We start from the raw sequence: 17,548 nt of genomic DNA, 5'->3' as shown, positions 1-17,548 counted from the left end.
CTTGTGTAACTAAAAAGCAGGAAAAGAGGACTAGAAACAGGTAGGACAAATAGGAAGGTGGTCATCTAACCCTAAAACCGTGTCGTAATTACATCCAGTGTCAGAGGATGAAGCCCTCCAGCCAAGGGCAGACGTTTGTCTGAGCCAGTGAGCAGGCGAGAACCAGCTCTGCTTCCCTGGAGAACACACGCTAACACGCGGACCAGGCTTGAGTGAGCAGGGTCAGGGCACACGTCAGGCACGTGGCAAACAGAAGAATCAAACACAAAAGGCAAAATTACAGAACTTTTGGAGGTTAAGAGGGAAGATTAGCTTTGTGATTCCAGCGTCGGGAAAGATTTCTTCAACAAGACAAAAGTACAAAAATGATTGATAAAGTCAAATGCATTAGAATTCAGAATTTCTGGTCAACAAAAGATGTCACAAGGTACATGACGGGCAGCTACAACCGGGAGAGGGTTTTGCAGCCAGAGGGCATCAGGGCCTCCTACAGATGAAAGAAAGTAACCGGAAGCAATGGGTGAGGAAGGTGACCAGGCAGTTCCCTGGAGAGATGTGTGACCGGGATATGCCGGGAAGGCGCCTGCCTTTCAAGCCCCCAAGACACCCCATTCCCTGGCCGTAGAATCCCGTGAAGCCCACAGCTGAGCCCACCTGGGGGAGCAGCACACGCGTGTCATTGTTGGGGGGGGTCTCGGTGTTGGGGGACCCCGTGGGCAACTCTTGCACGAGGAATCCGGGAAATGTATTGCAATGTTTGGTGAATATTGGTGAAAAACGAGTCTTCCTCGACCAAATGCACAAACTGGGCTAGTTTTACATCAGTTGACATAAGTGAACTAGTGCTATGTGTTCTCTACAAAGTGAAATCTCCAAACCATAATGTTGAACTAAATATGAATTGCAGACAGGTATATGATATGTTATTTATAGACAATTTAAAAACATAAAACCGTCATTTGTGGATACACACACATGTAGCAAAAGTATCAAGAGCGGTGTCAGCGTAATAGCCGTTGCATTCAGGCTGGCGATCTGGAAGGAGCCTTTTTGTTGAGATGGTTCAGTTAACGTGGCACCCTTAGTGTCCTTGAGAAGATGGAGCTAAAAACCATCTAGGAGGTGTGCCCGGCGGCCAGCGGACGCAACCTGGAGGTGGTCAGCCGCCGTGACAAGTGTCAGGCTGCACGGCGAGCTTGCCCCATCACGCTGTGATTTCTCGGGACCTAAATGCATTTGTGTTGCAGGACGCAGAGGGCTCCACCTGTTTGCACCTGGCTGCCAAGAAAGGTCACTATGATGTGGTTCAGTACCTGCTGTCCAATGGGCAGATGGACGTCAACTGTCAGGTAAACCACCTCCTCCACTCGTGACGGCACCTGACGGGCTGGCCAGAGGTGTGGTCCTCCTTCGTGGTGATCCTGGCCCCTTCCACCCTCCGAGGCACCCCACCCCCCAACCCCTGCCAGGTCCTGGAAGGCCTGGCCTCATCCTCCGCCCCCGTCCACCTCCCTCCTGGCCTGCCCACTGGCCGCTCACCAAGCTCTGTGCCGCTGCCCAGCTGCAGGCTTGTCCTGAGGTGTCCGCCTGGGCTGCCCTGGTCTCCATGTGGCCTGTGTTCAGATGCTGCTACTTGAGCAGAGTCTCTGGCCTCCTGTGTGCCGTGCCACCTCCGTGGCAGCTCGTCGTCCCTCCCAGCACTGGCCACTGTTGGACATTCCACCTCCTTCCCTGTGTGTTTGCTTCTTGTCCACCTGCTGTCAGGACCCCGGCGCGGTATTTGTGTAACCTGCGGTGCCTGGTTACAGAGCAGGTCCTGTGCGTGTCTGCTGAGCGAGTGAGTGGCTGGGGATAGCCAATGAGGGTGGGGCCTTCTAACTCACCAGGGGCCCCTCCTGTCCTCCGAGACCCCCTTCCGCTCCCTAGGACCCCGCCCGCCCATGACTTGAAGCTCTGGGATGACCATCTCCCATCACAGCCCCCCCCCCCCCCATCTTCTGGCCCAGCCATTGCTGGTAACCCAGCTCACGTGCCCACCACCCTGGCTGTGGGACCCTCCCAGACGGACCAGAAATGCAGCTCCCTGCAGTGTGGTTTTTCCAACCTCTGTTCTAGTGGGGTCCACGGGCCCCCTTCCCCTGTTTTGGTTTTTTATCTCCCACTCGGTCGGGTTTTGTGAGTTTCTTCCCCCAGGCTGGGCCGTGTTGCCCCTGCCGTGTCCCCAGTGCCCATGGTAGGCCTGCAGGGACCATCTCTCTTTAGTCATGGAGGCCGTGTGCATCCACCAGGAAAATGTGGCGACTGGAAAGTGGAGAATGTTGTGCTAGAGTGTTTGCAGAGTAGGAACTGGCACCTAATACTCGTTTCCTAAGAGTCGCCTCTGGGGTAGAGCGGCACGCAGCCAGCTCATCGCAGCCATGGTCCAGCCTGCAGGGGGTTCAGCCCTGGTGAGCTTCTGCTCCGGCCCTTAAAGAAGAGGCTGGGACTTTTCACGGCCTCCATTCATCTCTGGGCCTGATGTCCATCCGTCTGCCTGTCTGTAGTTCTTGGCTGTTGCTCCTGCTTCGTGCATGGAGTCTGTCCTGGGACCAGAAGGGTGGGCAGGTGCGTCCCGGTCAGTGCTTCCCGCCAGCCGGGCACGGACTCTGCAGCTGGGTCTGCTCCGTGGCCTTCAGGCCTTTTTCTTAGGTGACCCTGTCATGTGTGCACAGGTGTGTCGAGTCGCCCGGTGGGCCCTGCCTGCTCGCTGGGATCCCCAGGCAGCGCTCTGAGCCTCAGTTTCCTCCAACAAAATGGGGACTCAGGCTGGCTCCCGCCCCCTGGGGCCTCCTTGCAGGTCCCGTGTGATGAGGTGCCTCACGTCTTGTGTCTCGAGGAGCTGTGATGGATGTTTGTTTCTTTCTTTTGAAATTAGGATGATGGCGGCTGGACGCCCATGATTTGGGCCACTGAGTATAAGCACGTGGACCTTGTGAAATTGCTGCTGTCCAAGGGGTCTGACATCAACATCCGGGACAACGTGAGTCTCCCCCGGGAGGCGGACCCTGGAGGACTGGGGACGGGTGTGTTGGGTGGCAGCGTCCTAGCACCTGCCTGTGGCTCTGACCTCTTCCCCTTGAGTCGCCAGCCATGTGTTGACCCAGTGTGGTTTCCAGTGGTTATCTTGTGTGTCAGCCAGCTGCTGGATGTGAACCGAGGGGCACAGTTCCCTGAGACCTGCCCCTCGGGCAGAGCTGCATTTTTAGAGGTCTTTAGAGACACTGGCTCCCATGTCTTTGGTGACGTCCGAGGCCCCAGGGCTCACCCCACTCCTGGGCCAAGGTCGGGGGACTCGCCAGTCCCTCTGGGTACAGCCCCCTGCTGTGTATCAGTGGAGCTGTTTGGTCACAGGCAGCACCAGGCGCATCTGATGAACTCAAAGGGGAATTTCTCGGGCGGGCTTCAGGGACCCACAGAACCGGGGCGGTGGTAGGGCTGGCAGAGTTGGGGGGCTGCTCTGGCACGAGCCCCTGTGCTGCTTCCCAGGCGGAGGGACAGGGCTCCTGGGACACAGACAGGGTGTGGCCTGTGGAGCTGTGTCCACCTTTACAGCGTTACCCAAGCCATAAGTAGGAAGTCTAGCCACACGCTCGTTAAACTGATACTGGAATAAGGCAGGAAGGCATGCCCACCCCTCAGTTCGGAGCCCTTAGTGGACTGTTTGAAGAAAGGATGGGAGCAGTGGCTGGTCGGTCCTCCTGGCTGCTCCGCGTGAGGACCCTCCCACACCCAGGAAACAGGAGCAGCAGCTCCCAGCCGAGGGCCAGGCACAGCTGGTTGGGGACGTCTTTGCCGACTCCACAGAGCTGGGCCCTGGGACGAGAGCAGCTGAGGGCCGGGAAGCCCTGGGGGCTTCAGGTGAGGGTGGTGCGGAGGGAGGCGACAAGGTCCGGGGAAGCTACAGCACACGGCAGTCACGCTCTGCCTTGTTCCTCGAGGGATGGGGTCGTGGTTTGGAGCAGCCTCGGCCCTGGGTGCTTGGGCGGGACTGGACCGTCTGGGCACATGGGCAGCGCACGGCCTCGCAGCATCCAGCAGTGTAGGCTCTGGTTGTTCTGAGGGATTGGAAGAACTGATTGAGTCGTGTGTTTGTTATTTATATGATGAAACAGCGTCATTGTTTTATTTCAATAGCTTCATTGAAGTATGGCTGGCAGACTGTGCTATTAAAGTGTACAATTAGATAAATTCTAACCCCAGCCACCATCACACAACCAGGACAGTGGATGTCACTTACCCCTCGGTTTCCTCCTGTGCCTCCTAACCAGCCCCCCTTAACCAGACGTGACCAGCCCACCTGCTTCCTGTCGCGGCCTCGCTTCTCATAGTCCCATCCGAGCGTGGGCCCCCCTCCCTTTCTGTTGCTGCGAGAGGCCGTCCGCTTGCTTGTCCTGCGCCTGTGGATCATGGCCGGGCTCCCTGGTGGGGCTGTGGCCTTCCTGCTCAGGCGCTGCCACTCCTGTGGGTGCAGCCGTTTCCAGGGCAGGAGGGTCTGGTTCCTTTCCGGTGTGCCCAGCACTTAATGTAGTCGGCCTTATCTTCTTTGGTGAAGGGTCTGTTCAGGTCTTTTGCTCGTTTATTACTGGATTGTTTGGCTTCTTATTCTCTAGTTTGGAGAGTTTTTGTGTATTCTGGATACAAGTCTTCTACCAGATCATGTGTCTCATAAATCCTAGCCATTGTCTTTGGAGGAGCACATGTTTCTAATTTTGGTGAAGTCCAGTTTATCAGTTACTTTTTGTATGAATCATGTGAATTCACTGCCAAACCCATGACCCTAGAGACTGTCTGTGTTTCGATCGCAGTCCCTTAGGTTTAGGTGTTAATGTCCATACGTGGTGTGAGGTAGGGACCAGGCTCTTTCTTCTGGTGTGTGGACCTCTAGCTACTCCAGCAGTGTGTTTAGGAAGCAGCCTTTCTCCCTAGATTGGCTTTGCCCTGTGGCCGGACTCAGTCCTCTGGGTCTTGACCTGGGGTCTGTCTTAGTGCTGGGGTCGTGCTCTCTTGTTGAATGCAGCTTCAGGACCTGTAAGGAGAACCTTCCAGTATTAGCTTCCATTTCTCCCTCCCCAGCTTTATGCTGTTCCTCTCGTGCATTTTACTAAATAAACACCACAGTAGTGTTGTTTATTTAAACAACGGTGACCTTTGGAAAAGGCTATAATAATCCTGGCGTGTCAGCTCCCGTGGTCACCTCTTCCTCAGGTCCGTCCATCCACTGCTGTTTGCTTCTGTGCGTCTCATGTCCGTTAGCATTTCCTGCTGTGCTGGGCGGCTTGTGATGGATTCTTTCAGCTTTTTAATGCCTGCGAAGTCCTTACTTTCCTTCACTTTTTTTTTTTTAATTATTTTTGGCTGCATTGGGTCTTTGTTGCTGCGCGCGGGCTTCCTCTAGTTGTGGAAAAGGGGGGGGCTACTCTTTGTTGTGGTGCGCGGGCTTCTCATTATGGTGCTTGTCTTGTTGCGGAGCACAGGCTCTAGGCGCATGGGCTTCAGTAGCTGTGTCATGTGAGCTCAGTAGTTGTGGCTCACGGACTCTAGAGCGCAGGCTCAGTAGTTGTGGCGCACGGGCTTAGTTGCTCCATGGCGTGTGGGTTCTTCCTGGACCAGGGCTCAAACCTGTGTCCCCTGCATTGGCAGGTGGATTCCCAACCACTTCGCCACCAAGGAAGCCCTTTTCCTTCACTTTTGAAAGGTATTTTGCTGGATATAGAATTGTAACTTGAGAGTTTTTAATTTCAGTACCTGAAACATTCTGCTTTCCTGAGTTCTCACTCGATGCATTTCTAGTGAGAAAGTCTTGGTGGCATCCTTGTCTTCATTTCTCTGTATGTACCACGTCTTTTTTCTTTCAGGTGCTTTTAAGATTGTCTCTTTATCGCTGGAGTTCAGCAGTTTGATTATGAGGGGGCTGGTGCTATGTGTGTGCACAAGTGCGCTTAGGCTTCGTGGAGCCCCTTGGGTCTGTGGGTGTGGGGTTTTATCAAGCTGGAAATTTCCTAGTCATTTTTTCCAGTGCTGCTTCTGCCCCTACTCCACTTCTCGAGGCCCCAGGTCCGCGTGTGCCAGGGGGCTTGAAGTTGTTCCACGGCTCACTGAAGCGCTTTTCATTTTCTGAAATTATTTTTACACTCTGGATTTCTGCTCAGCTGGTTTTATTGCTCTGTGTTCAAGCTCACTAGCCTTTTCCTCCACAGCGTCTGTTATGCTGTTAATTCCATCCAGCGTGCTTTCACGTCAGTCGTCATGGTTTTCAGTTCTGAACATTCTGCTTGGGTCTTCTTGGTATTTTCTGAAATGTGTCTCTCCTGAACACACAGTTATTCCAGCTGCTTTGATGCCCTCGTTTGCTGGTCTGTGTCAGTTCTGGGTTTGATTCGTTGGTTTTGCTCCCCATTGTGGGTCACGTTTCCTGCGTCTTTGCACTCCTGGTAACCTTGCGCTGGACACGAGACGTTGCGAATTTACCTTGCTGGGAATTTCTGTGTTCCTGGAACTGTTGTGAGCCTTACTCTGGGTGCAGCAAAGTGACCTAGGAATGGTCTGGTCATTTTGGGTTTCACTTTCTAGGTTTGTTAGGTGGTCTGAGCAGGTCTCGGCCCGAGGCTGCTCATCCCTCCTGTGTGGGGCCAGTGCTGAGCCCTCTACACCTGGCCTCAGGGGTGTGTCCTCCTGGAGGTCCAGGTTTGGAGCGTACAGCCCTCCAGAGGCCTCTTTCCCAGCCCCACAGCCTGCTCTGCAGCCCTGGCTGCCCTGGCCTGGAGCCCGAGAGGAACAGTGAGCAGGTGGCCACAGGCCCCCTTTTGCTTCTCTCGGGGGCTCAGCCTTTCACTGCCTGGTGTCCAGTTCTTCCCTTGCTCCTCTCGGGGGGGCAGCCTTTCACTGCCTGGTGTCCAGTTCTTGAAAACTGTTATTGCACACGTTTTGACTGTTCTGTCTTACTCTGGTTCTTTCAGGTGTGGAGGGGGGTAAACCCAGTGTGGTCCCTCTTGCCCCGTCTTTGCTGGAAGCCCCATCAGATGTGTAGGCCTGTCGTAACGTAGCTGGTGGACCTCAGAGAGGCTGGGAGATGGCACAGTCCCCCCGGCAGGAGGGCTTAGGGGCCTGGGAAGTTCTCAGAACCTAATTCTGGTGATAAAGTCACAAATCGTTCTGATGAAGGAAAGAGAAAAGAGGCCCCTCAGGAGACTGCAGTTTCACCTAGGAGCTTGCAGATGTGCAGAAGGTGGAAGCCAGAGGGTAGAGAGCTTCTGAGAGTAATGCCCAGGAGGGGAGGCCAGACAAGCCCCAGCTTTTCAGGACACCCCGGGGCTGACGGCAGGGCCAGCCCTTAGTTTTCTCCGTTGGAAACAGACTGATGATGTCGAGGGTGACAGACACAGACCACTCAGCTCCTGCTTCGCTTCTGTCTTTCCTGAAGTTGGTTAAGCTGGAGGCGTGGGATGTACGCGGGTGTTGGGATGGGGCGCTGGGCAGTGCAGGGGGTGCCCCGGTCGCCCGGACGTGCTGCGCCCCTTGGTGGTGTGGGCGGCGCCCCGGGGCCCAGGCTGCGCTTTGGTCCCGGTGGTTCCCAAGGGGTTGGCTGTGTGAGCCAAGCACACTCCCTGCCCGCAGAGCAGAAAGAACAGGCAGCAGCGGCCCCATCTCTGAGGCTAACTCAGAGAAAGAGAACTGCTACAGCGTCACTGGTTACGTCCCTGAGGGAGGAAGGGAGACGGGGGGGGGGGGGGCTGGCGAGCAAGGGAGCGGGGGTGGGGGGGGTTGGGTGCTGCTCCTTGGGCGGCTGGTCTCCTGGGCTGTCCAGCCGGCCGCGTGGGCGGGCGTGGCTCTCCTCGCACTGTGTCCCCAGTGTGGCAGGTCGAATGTACGGTGGTTCTTGTTTAGACGTTTTCTTGTTTTTAGGGTTATTCTTCACTGTTATCTTATGTAAGTTTTTTTTTATTTTCCTTCTCTTTCCACATTTATTTGTTCAAAATTGTAGTCTTACTAAGAAGAAAAATTGTAGTCTTCTAATAAACTTAATGTGAAAGTTTTGTTATCACGTATATAATCTATACCTGGTAAATCATATATTTTACATATGGCACAAATATTTTTCGAAGTTTTCTTTGCGTCATTTAAAGTTTTTAGTTTTTCATGAAATAAAATTTTTAATTAATCAAATTTGTCTTTTTCAAATCTTTTTTTTTACTCCCCCCAACACTCTCAAAGAGCCCGGCGACAGGCCCGCAGGCGCTGCTGCCCGGCCTGCAAGGCCGACGGTTCCCGAGGCTCTTTTTCAAATCTTGTACAAGTATTACTCTATCCTGCAATCATAACTGTGTTCCAGAGTCAATATAATTTAAAAAATAAACTATCCCTAGATGTTATATTACTTAACGTGTCGTGTTTAGGGTGGTCTAATTGAGGTTGATGTTTTCTCCTATTTTTAACATATTCTGTACTGTGATAATGTACTTTTTTTTTTTTTTTTGTATGCGGGCCTCCCACTGCTGTGGCCTCTCCTGCTGCGGAGCACAGGCTCCGGACGCACAGGCTCAGCGGCCATGGCTCATGGGCCCAGCCGCTCCACGGCATGTGGGATCTTTCCGGACCGGGGCACAAACCCGTGTCCCCGGCATCGGCAGGTGGACTCTCAACCACTGCACCACCAGGGAAGCCCGATAATGTACTTTTATAACGAAAACAAGACAAAATGGAAAGGAAGCCTCTGTCGGGTGGACCGCGCCGCCCCCTCGGCCTCACGTGCTTGTGTCTTCCGTGCAGGAGGAGAACATCTGCCTGCACTGGGCGGCCTTCTCGGGCTGTGTGGACATCGCTGAGATCCTGCTGGCCGCCAGGTGCGACCTCCACGCCGTGAACATCCATGGAGACTCGCCCCTGCACATCGCCGCCAGGGAGGACCGCTACGCCTGTGTCGTGTGAGTGGCTCCGGGTGCTCTGGGGACTTTCTGCGGCGGACGAGGCTCTTCTGTTCACGCCTGCAGTCAGCGTGGCTTCGGGAGGATCGTGGTGAAAATCCCCAAATACGCAGGTCACACGTGGAGCGGAGCCCCGTCCTAACACCTCTGCTCGGGGCCAGAGGAGCGGCACCCACGGGAGGGCTGGAGGGCCAGCTGGGAGCCCACCACCACCACCGGAAGCCCCTCCTGCATCACTTTTGCCCGTTGCCGTCAGGTCCAGAGCCTTTGCTCTGCTCCTGGCGGTAGCTCAGGGAGGAGTGGCCCCCACTTCTCATCTCATGGGGGCCTGGGACTAGGGGATGCCCCTGTGGTGGGGCCCTCGGCCTCTCAGATAGGGACCTTGGGGACACAGGGCTCTGGCGCACCATCTGGCCCTGACTGGGTCAGGCCTCGGATTGCCTACTGGGCGTTAACTGAGTACGTGGCCGGCTAGGCATTGCTGCCCTTTTCATCCTGAGGGTGCCTTTGAACGGAAAAGCCAAGAAAAATCAAATACCATCCCTAGTTATTTACATGCTCTTCCCTTCAAGGAAAAGGAGGACTTTTGACAGTAAACGGGGGAGAAGAGTAATGATGTCTGTCCGTGGTGAGCAGAAGCACCGGCCGGTGAGCTGGTTCATCTGAAAGCGGATGCCGTTTCCTCCTTATTTTTACTGATCGTTGTCATCGTGCGAAGCTCATCCTTGTATCTTTTGACTTAAGATCTGAATGTTCTGTGGACTTGCGTTTCCCTCCAGCCTCTTCCTGTCCCGGGACTCCGACGTCACACTGAAGAATAAGGAGGGGGAGACGCCCCTGCAGTGCGCCAGTCTCAACTCGCAGGTGTGGAGCGCCCTGCAGATGAGCCAGGCGCTGCGCGATGCAGCCCCTGACAGGCCCGCCCTGGTGGAGAAGACGGTGAGCAGGTGAGGAGCACGAGGCAGGGCCTGCCTCCGGGCGGGGTTGAGGGTCGGAGCGGAAGCCTCTCTGGGCTGGGCCAGGGCTCACCGGGAAAGCTGACGGCCCCTTCCTGCGGCAGAGACATCGCTCGGGGCTATGAGCGAATCCCCATACCGTGTGTCAACGGTGTGGACAGCGAGCCGTGCCCCAGCAACTATAAGTACGTGTCTCAGAACTGTGTGACGTCCCCCATGAACATCGACAGGAACATTACCCACCTGCAGGTCAGCGGTGGGGGGGCCCTGCTGTGGGATGTTGCCTCTGCGGCCCCCAGAGCAGCCTGGGCAGCGGGGAGGGGTGCCCTCAGGGCCGCAGTGGCTCTGCCCCGGTCTTTCCCCTCCTGGGGCTGTGCCCACCCAGTGTCTGAGCCTCCTTTCCTCCTTTGGGTCCCTCCCCAGCCCCTCCTGCGAGCCCCCGAGGCCTCGTGCCTGAGCGTTCTCTCCACACCCTCCTTCCTGAGGGGCTGCACGCCCCCCGTGTCCTCAAGAGTCAGAATTTTGAGGATTGTCACTGGAGTTGTGAACAGCACTGGGGGGCGGGGCGGGGCTCCATCTGACACGCCCCTCCCTCCAGTACTGCGTGTGCATCGACGACTGCTCCTCCAGCAACTGCATGTGCGGCCAGCTGAGCATGCGCTGCTGGTACGACAAGGTGAGCCTGCGTGGGGGCCTGGCTGGGGAGGAGCGACAGAGGCCACCAGGGGATAGGGGCGGGACCGAGGCCGGGTACTGGGGATGGAGCCAGCATTCTCTGTGGGCCCTGGGGGTGGCCAGAGGGAACTGACTGGGCGGCAGAGGTGGCCATCCCTGAGCCTGGCCTGGAGGGAGCCGAGGAGAGAAGGGCTCCCGAGGCCGGTTTCTGAGACGAGAGCCCTCCCTGGCTTTGGTTTGGGGAGTTCAGGGTGTCCTGGAATGGAGAGGGCACACAGGCCCGGCATGGAGGCCACTGGCACAGAGTCAACATTACAGCAAAGGGGGCGTCAAGAGTGTCGTCCAAACAAGAGGCTCAGGTGTCGTGGGCAGGACTGGCGGGGCTCAGGTCTCCTGGTGTTTCCTGCGAAGCCTGGCCGTGCTGAGAGGGGCAAGCTCTTAACTGTTCAGAGCAGCCACTGGAGCTGGCAGGGCCTCGGACGTGGCTGCACAGCCTGGGCTCAGCCCAGCGTCTCTGCTGCGTCTCGGGTGTCGGACAGAAAAGCGGTGACAGGTCCCTCGGGAGCTGGGGGTTTGCAGAGTGGCAGGTGGTGCTGGCAGGGGGTCCAGGCTGGAGGCTGCAGAGCAGGAGTCCAGGGGCCCACGAGCTGATGGCCTCAGGGAGGCTGAGAGAGGATGACGGGGATTGGGGGAGGTCGACTGGGGCAGAGAGGCTGGCCACAGTCAGGGACCAGGGAGAGCTGTCCCAGAGGTTTCCAAAAGCCATGTAGATTCCTGGCCAGAGACTTTGCGTGGCCTTGGACAAAGCGTGAGCGTGTGGCCTTACCCTGTCCTCCCAGGTGTGGAGTTTGGCCAGAAACCATGCTTTCTGGGGCGGTGTTTTGATTTGAGGAGGCATGTTGGTGGCAGTTACTTAGCCCTCGCTACGCGTCTGTCCGCAGGATGGCCGGCTCCTGCCCGAGTTCAACATGGCGGAGCCGCCCCTGCTCTTCGAGTGCAACCACGCCTGCTCCTGCTGGAGGACCTGCCGGAACCGCGTCGTGCAAAACGGCCTCAGGTGAGGTGCCGCGGGCTGGCGCCAGGGTCTCCGTGGTAAAGTTTGAAAGCAGTCAAGTCCCTTGGGCAGCTCTCTAGTTTCACGTGTGTGTCCACAAACGGGAGCAGCGTGTGTTTAGCGTGTGTGTGTTTGCACGTGGAGGTGGCTTTCTCGGAGCCCTTGGCCTCTGCTGATGTTATAGAGGTTGACGTAAAGAGCGGAAGCCTTCCATGTTTCCTACCCGCTCAGACTTGGGTTCAGGTCAGACGGCCCGAAGGCAAGAGGCAGGCTTGCCAAGAGCTGTGTGGTCCAAGCTCACGAGGTCCTGATCTGGTGTGAACACTCATGTGCTTCCCTCATACCCACGTACTGAGTCTCATGTAAAACATGTTGCCACTTGGTACTCGGGCACTTTGTTCACTGACCACCCAGAGCCAGATCCTGGGGTTCTGGTCATGAAACTTCCCTCCGTGAACATGCTCGAGAGTTGGAAAATCAAAGGTTATGAGGGAGGATTTGTATCCTATGTAAGTTTATACGGTATTTTGGGGTCTATTAATATCAGTGTAACCTTACAGCACTTGTGACCAGCCCATACTTCTGTGTCCTGGCGTGTGGCAGAAAGGCCTTGGGTGTGAGGACAGACACGCCACTGGACACACAGATGGCTGGCGGGATGCCCTAGCTCTCGGGGCCTGGGAGGGGCCCCGCAGCTGCCCCCAGGGGCCAGCTCAGCCCTGTGGTTGGCACGCTGCCCGAGCTCGCCTGCATTGCAGCCTGGGACCAGCGGGCCTGCTAATAACCCCTTTGGTCCTCGTCACACGTTGGCGATGAGGGCACTGAGGCTCAGGGAGGGCCGGGGGCCGTGTTCCACGCGCTGACCTCAGGCTGGTGTCTGAGGTTCCCCTGCCTCCTGAGGGTGTGAAGGACGCTGTGAGTGGCGCCTTGGTGCAGGGGCGCGGTTGGGGTGGGGTAACTCTAGGTGTCACTGCTGCATTGCATGCGAAGTTCTAACGCATCTCCAGACATGAAAGTTGTATTTTCTGTGTTTTTTACTCCTGTCACTTGTGTGGTAACATGAGTGTGAGCTGAGTGTGGTGGAACGTGGCCGTGAGTGGCTGATCCTGTTTTCCAGGACGAGGCTGCAGCTCTATCGGACGCAGAACATGGGCTGGGGTGTGCGGTCCCTGCAGGACATCCCACTGGGCACCTTTGTTTGCGAGTAAGTGAGGGCCCGGTCAGCCCAGGGCTGCTGCTGTCACGGGGGAGGGTGCGACTAGGAGTGCACACTGGCCAGTGGGGGGCCCCACGCTCACCGGGGAGGGGCTGCCTGGTCCTGGCTGTGTGCTCACGCTGCGGGCAGCCCCCGCCCACCTCTGCGTTTCTGCCTGCACTTTCTCACCAGCTCGTAACTTATTTCAGAAGATGCATCAGCACTTCATGACGTGTAGGGGATGATCATTTTGGACCCCTGGTCAGATAGAGGGTTTCTGTGTCATCATTTTCTGGGACCCGGATGAAGTCCCTGTTCAGTCACAGGCAGAATTCTCAGTCATGTGGGCTCTGTCAGGGCCCCTGTGCCCTGCGTCTGGGTCCTGGGGGGACATGCGCCTGTCACGTTTTCGTCTGCCTCCGCCTCCGCAGGTATGTCGGGGAGCTCATCTCTGACTCGGAAGCTGACGTGCGTGAGGAAGATTCTTACCTCTTTGACCTTGACAACAAGGTAATGCGTCCTGAGGGGTTGGGCGTAGAGCTGATGGGACTGTGCCGCGTGGAGGGGCCTGCTGGCGGGGCCCGGGCTGGTAAGGAGGCTCGCCCGCCAGACTGGCGCTGGGTCCCTGATCCCAGAGGTCCTGAGCTTGCCCAGCGAGCCTCGCGTGAGAGTGTGGGACCTCGGACATGTCCCTCCAGCCTCTGAGCCCCACCTTCCTTCTCAGCAAGGGTGAGGGCCGCCAAGAGGCTCGGGGGCCATGTGCACGGGGGTCGAGCCTTCGAGTGGAGTGCGGGTCACACTTGTGAACAGGGTGGGTGCGTCTCTCTGTGACCCCGGTGCCCTCCCAGGTGCGGGTAGAAGAGCTGGACCCTGGCTTCATCCGCTCTGGGCCCGGCTCCCAGGGCAGTTTCTGAGCCATCGCAGGCTGCCCCGTCCTGCCTTGTCCTGGCTCCCTGGGTTGCTCCTTAATTCAAAAATTGCTGACTTCAGACCTTCTAAGAACTCGCCGTCGCTGCCAGTGGGAGGGAGTTCAGGTGGAGGCGGGGAAACAAGTACTCTGTTCCCCGCAGCAGCTGCGAGACCCCTGAACAGCCACCTGTAGGTCGGGTGAAGCCAGGTGCTCCCCTTCCCGTGCCTGCCACTCTTGGCTGTGTCTTCAGAGCGCCCTGCTCATCGCCTGACCCCGCGCTGCCCCTGCAGCCACACCCTAAGGGGTCAGCATTTGTGAGACAAGTGTCTGGAAGAGCAGCCTGTGTTCCTGGAGGTTGCAGCCTGGGGCGCGGCTCTAGCCCAGGGCCGTGGGGCCAGGCCTTCCCCATGGCACCGCGGCCATCTGCCCGGCCTGTGCGCGCGTGCGCGCACGCGCACGCGCGTGTGTGCGTGTGTGTGTGTGTGAGGGGGGCACTGCAGCCGGGCCGGGTTTCCTGCCCACCTGTGTCTGCTGAGCAGTTTGCCTCTTACTGGTTTGCAGCAGTTCTTTCCATGTTCTGGATCAGTGCTCTTTCCTGACGTTTGACTTGCAGATATCTTCCCTCTGTGGCTTGTTTACTTCCTGACGATGTCTTTTAATGAACAGAAGTTCTTATTTTTATTATCCTCCAACTTTGCAGTCTTTTTATGTATACAGGTGGGTTTCTATAATGTCCAAGACAAGTTTTTCCAAAACCCAGCTCACAAAGATACACATTTATATTGTTTCCCAGAAGGTATATTTTGCTTTTTTGCTGAAGGGGGTCAAGCTTTATTTTTTTCCCTGTACTGACATCTGTGTGACTGAGCACCATTTGTTGAAAAGATTGTCCTTTCCCCACCCCTCAGCAGTGCAGATTTTGTCATAAATCAGGTGTCTGCGAGACCTTGGATTGGCCTCTGTCTGCCGACTGCCTTGGGCAGCCTGTACTGTATTAGTTATCCTAGTTTACCTCCCCTTACCTTGGGGTTCTTGGGAGTGTCTGCTCTTCTTGGTCTCTCAAAGTTTCCATATAAGTTTTAAAATCAGCTTGACAAGTTCCACAAAACTCCTGTAGGGATCTGATTGCATAGCATTGAACCTGTGAGCCAGATTAGATCATGGCATTGAACCTGTAAACCTCATTAGGGATCATAGTATTGACCCGTGAACCAGGTTAGGATCATAGCAATGACCTGTGAACCAGGTTAGGGTCAGAGCATTGACAGGTGAACCAGGATAGGGTCAGAGCATTGAACCTGTGAACCCAGTTAGGGTCAGAGCATTGACCCGTGAACCAGATTAGGGTCAGAGCATTGACCTGTGAACCTGTTAGGGTCAGAGCACTGATCTGTAAACCAGGATAGAGTCAGAGCTTTGAACCTGTGAATCCATTTAGGGTCAGAGCACTGACCTGTGAACCAGGATAGGGTCAGAGCATTGACCTGTGAACCCGTTAGGGTCAGAGCATTGACCTGTGAACCAGTTAGGGTCAGAGCACTGACCTGTAAACCAGGATAGGGGCAGAGCTTTGAACCTGTGAATCCAGTTAGGGTCACACCATTGACCTGTGAACCAGTTAGGCTCAGAGCACTGACCTGTGAATCCGGTTAGGGTCATAGCGTTGACCTGTGATGGTTCGCTGGGCCATCTGCTCCTTCCCCTTGGGAGTGGTGACCCAGATAGCCGTGCGGGGCTGTGTGCTGGCCTGCGGGTAGACCCGCTGGTTCTGGGTTTCATGGCCAGGAGTGCACCTGCGGTGGATTTTCAGACTTGACTTCTGTGGATGTGAGTCTTTGTTTCTCTCGGTAAATTCTTGGGGGTGGAATTACTGCCGTCTGGTGAGTGTTCACTTACTGACTTTAGAAGAAACGGCAAACAGTTTCCGGAGGGCTTGTTCCCCCCACACTCGCCAGCAGGAAAGGGCAGCTCAGACACTAATTTTGATGCCCCGTGATGGCAGCATCTTTTTTTTTAAATAATTTTTATTGGAGTATAGTTGCTTTACCATGTTGTGTTTCTGCTGTACAGCAAAGTGAATCAGCTATACATATACATATATCCCCTTTTTTTTGGATTTCCTTCCCATTTAGGTCACCACAGAGCACTGAGTAGAGCTCCCTGTGCTATACAGTAGGTTCTCATTAGTTATCTATCTTATACACAGTAGTGTATATATGTCAATCCCAATCTCCCAATTCATCCCACCCTCCCTTCCCCCCCTTGGGGTCCATATGTTTGTTCTCTACATCTGTGTCTCTATTTCTGCTTTGCAAATAAGTTCATCTGTACCATTTTTCTAGATTCCACATATAAGCAGTATTATATGGTATGTTTTTCTGACTTACTTCACTCTGTGTGAGTCTTTAGGTCCACCCACATCTCTGCAAATGACACTATTTCGTTCCTTTTTATGGCTGAGTAATATTCCACTGTATGCACCACATCTTCATTATATGGCAGTGTCTTTTCACAGCTTAGTGGCTTCCTTACATCTTCGTTCGTGGAGAAGTTTTAAAAATTTATTGTGGGTTGTTCCGTCGGGCCGCTTGTCGTAAGAGCTCTTCACAAGCCCTGAATGGTACCCTTTGTCCAACGTGTGTTGTGAGTATTTCCCTCCTGCCTTTCCTTCCTCTTCACAGAACAGAAAACGTTTTTAATGGTTTAGTGCTTTATGTGTCCTAAGAAATCTTTGCTGCAAGGTTGTGAAGATTTTCTCCTTTCTCTAGAATTTTTGTATTTTAGCAAAATTACATTTAGATCTATGATCTGTTTCAAGAACTTTTGTATATGGTTTGTTTTTTTCGCTTAACATATTTTTTTTGGTGAGATCACTTAAGTTCTATTCTCTTAGCAAATTTCGGCTGTACAAAACAGTGTCATCAACTGTAGTCACCATGTTATACATTTGATCCTCAGATCTTTTTCATTTTATAAATTTACTGTCTCCCTGTTTCCCCCACTCCTCACCCCCTGGCAACCCCTATTCTACTCGGTTTCCATGAAAGTTTGCCTTAAAAAAAAAAAGTAAGAGGCCACATAAAGTGACACCATGCCGTCTTTGTCATTTGCTGGCTTATCTCAGATGATGCCCTTGAAGTTCATCCATATTGTCCCAAATGGCAGGATTTCCTTTTTTTTTAAGGCTGAATAGTATTCCACTGTATGTGTGTGCCGCATTTTCTTATCCATTAATGGACACTTGGTTATTTCCATATCTTGGCTGCTGTGAATAATGCTGCAGTGGACATGGGGGAGCAGATATCTCTTCAAGGTTGTGGTTTTGTTTCCTTCGTAAATGTCCTGGAGTGGGATCGCTGGATCACACGGTAGTTCTGTTTTCACCTTCTTGAGGAAGCTCCATCCACACTGTTGTCCACAGTGGCCGCACTGATTTACCTCCCCCCCCCGCAGTGCACCGAGGGCTCCCTTTTCTCCACACCCTCGCCAGTGCTTCTTGTCTTTTTGATGACGTCATTCTGACAGGTGTGAGGTGATTAATCATTGTGGTTTTGATGTGCATTTCTCTGATGATTAGTGATGTGGAGCATCTTTTCATGTACCTGTTGGCCATCTGTGTGTCTTCTTTGGAAAGATGATTATTCAGTTCCTCTGCCCATTTTTTAAATTGGCTTTTTTTTTTTTTGCTACTGAGTTGTGTGAGTTCTTTATATATTTTGGATAATAACCCCTTATCAGACACATGGTTTGCAAATATTTTCTCCCATTCGGTAGCTGCCTTTTTCTTTCTTTTTTGCC

The 17,548-nt window shown here is 54.5% G+C and overlaps 1 protein-coding gene across 5 annotated transcripts in view; it reads left to right on the top strand.

The window, feature by feature from the left end:
* EHMT1 (euchromatic histone lysine methyltransferase 1) overlaps positions 1-17,548 on the top strand; it is a gene marked incomplete at its 5' end in the record, with an annotated part of 146,601 nt that overhangs the window by 120,824 nt on the left and 8,229 nt on the right. For 4 of the 5 annotated variants that reach the window (XM_082842891.1, XM_082842889.1, XM_082842892.1 and 1 more), the window contains 9 exons: positions 1,248-1,349; positions 2,915-3,019; positions 8,806-8,960; positions 9,740-9,907; positions 10,021-10,165; positions 10,515-10,592; positions 11,533-11,648; positions 12,763-12,849; positions 13,272-13,350. In XM_082842891.1, the coding sequence (XP_082699017.1) occupies positions 1,248-1,349; positions 2,915-3,019; positions 8,806-8,960; positions 9,740-9,907; positions 10,021-10,165; positions 10,515-10,592; positions 11,533-11,648; positions 12,763-12,849; positions 13,272-13,350 (1,035 nt within the window). Of the gene's footprint in view, positions 1-1,247; positions 1,350-2,914; positions 3,024-8,805; positions 8,961-9,739; positions 9,908-10,020; positions 10,166-10,514; positions 10,593-11,532; positions 11,649-12,762; positions 12,850-13,271; positions 13,351-17,548 lie in introns of those variants that run through there. The other variant, XM_082842893.1, reaches the window with a different exon arrangement.

Source organism: Leucopleurus acutus (assembly GCF_964270905.1).
Source record: "Leucopleurus acutus genome assembly, chromosome: 7".
Taxonomy (NCBI): Eukaryota; Metazoa; Chordata; class Mammalia; order Artiodactyla; family Delphinidae; genus Leucopleurus; species Leucopleurus acutus.
The sequence above is the reverse complement of the archived record's forward strand: the minus strand, read 5'-3'. Positions and strand labels throughout refer to the sequence as shown.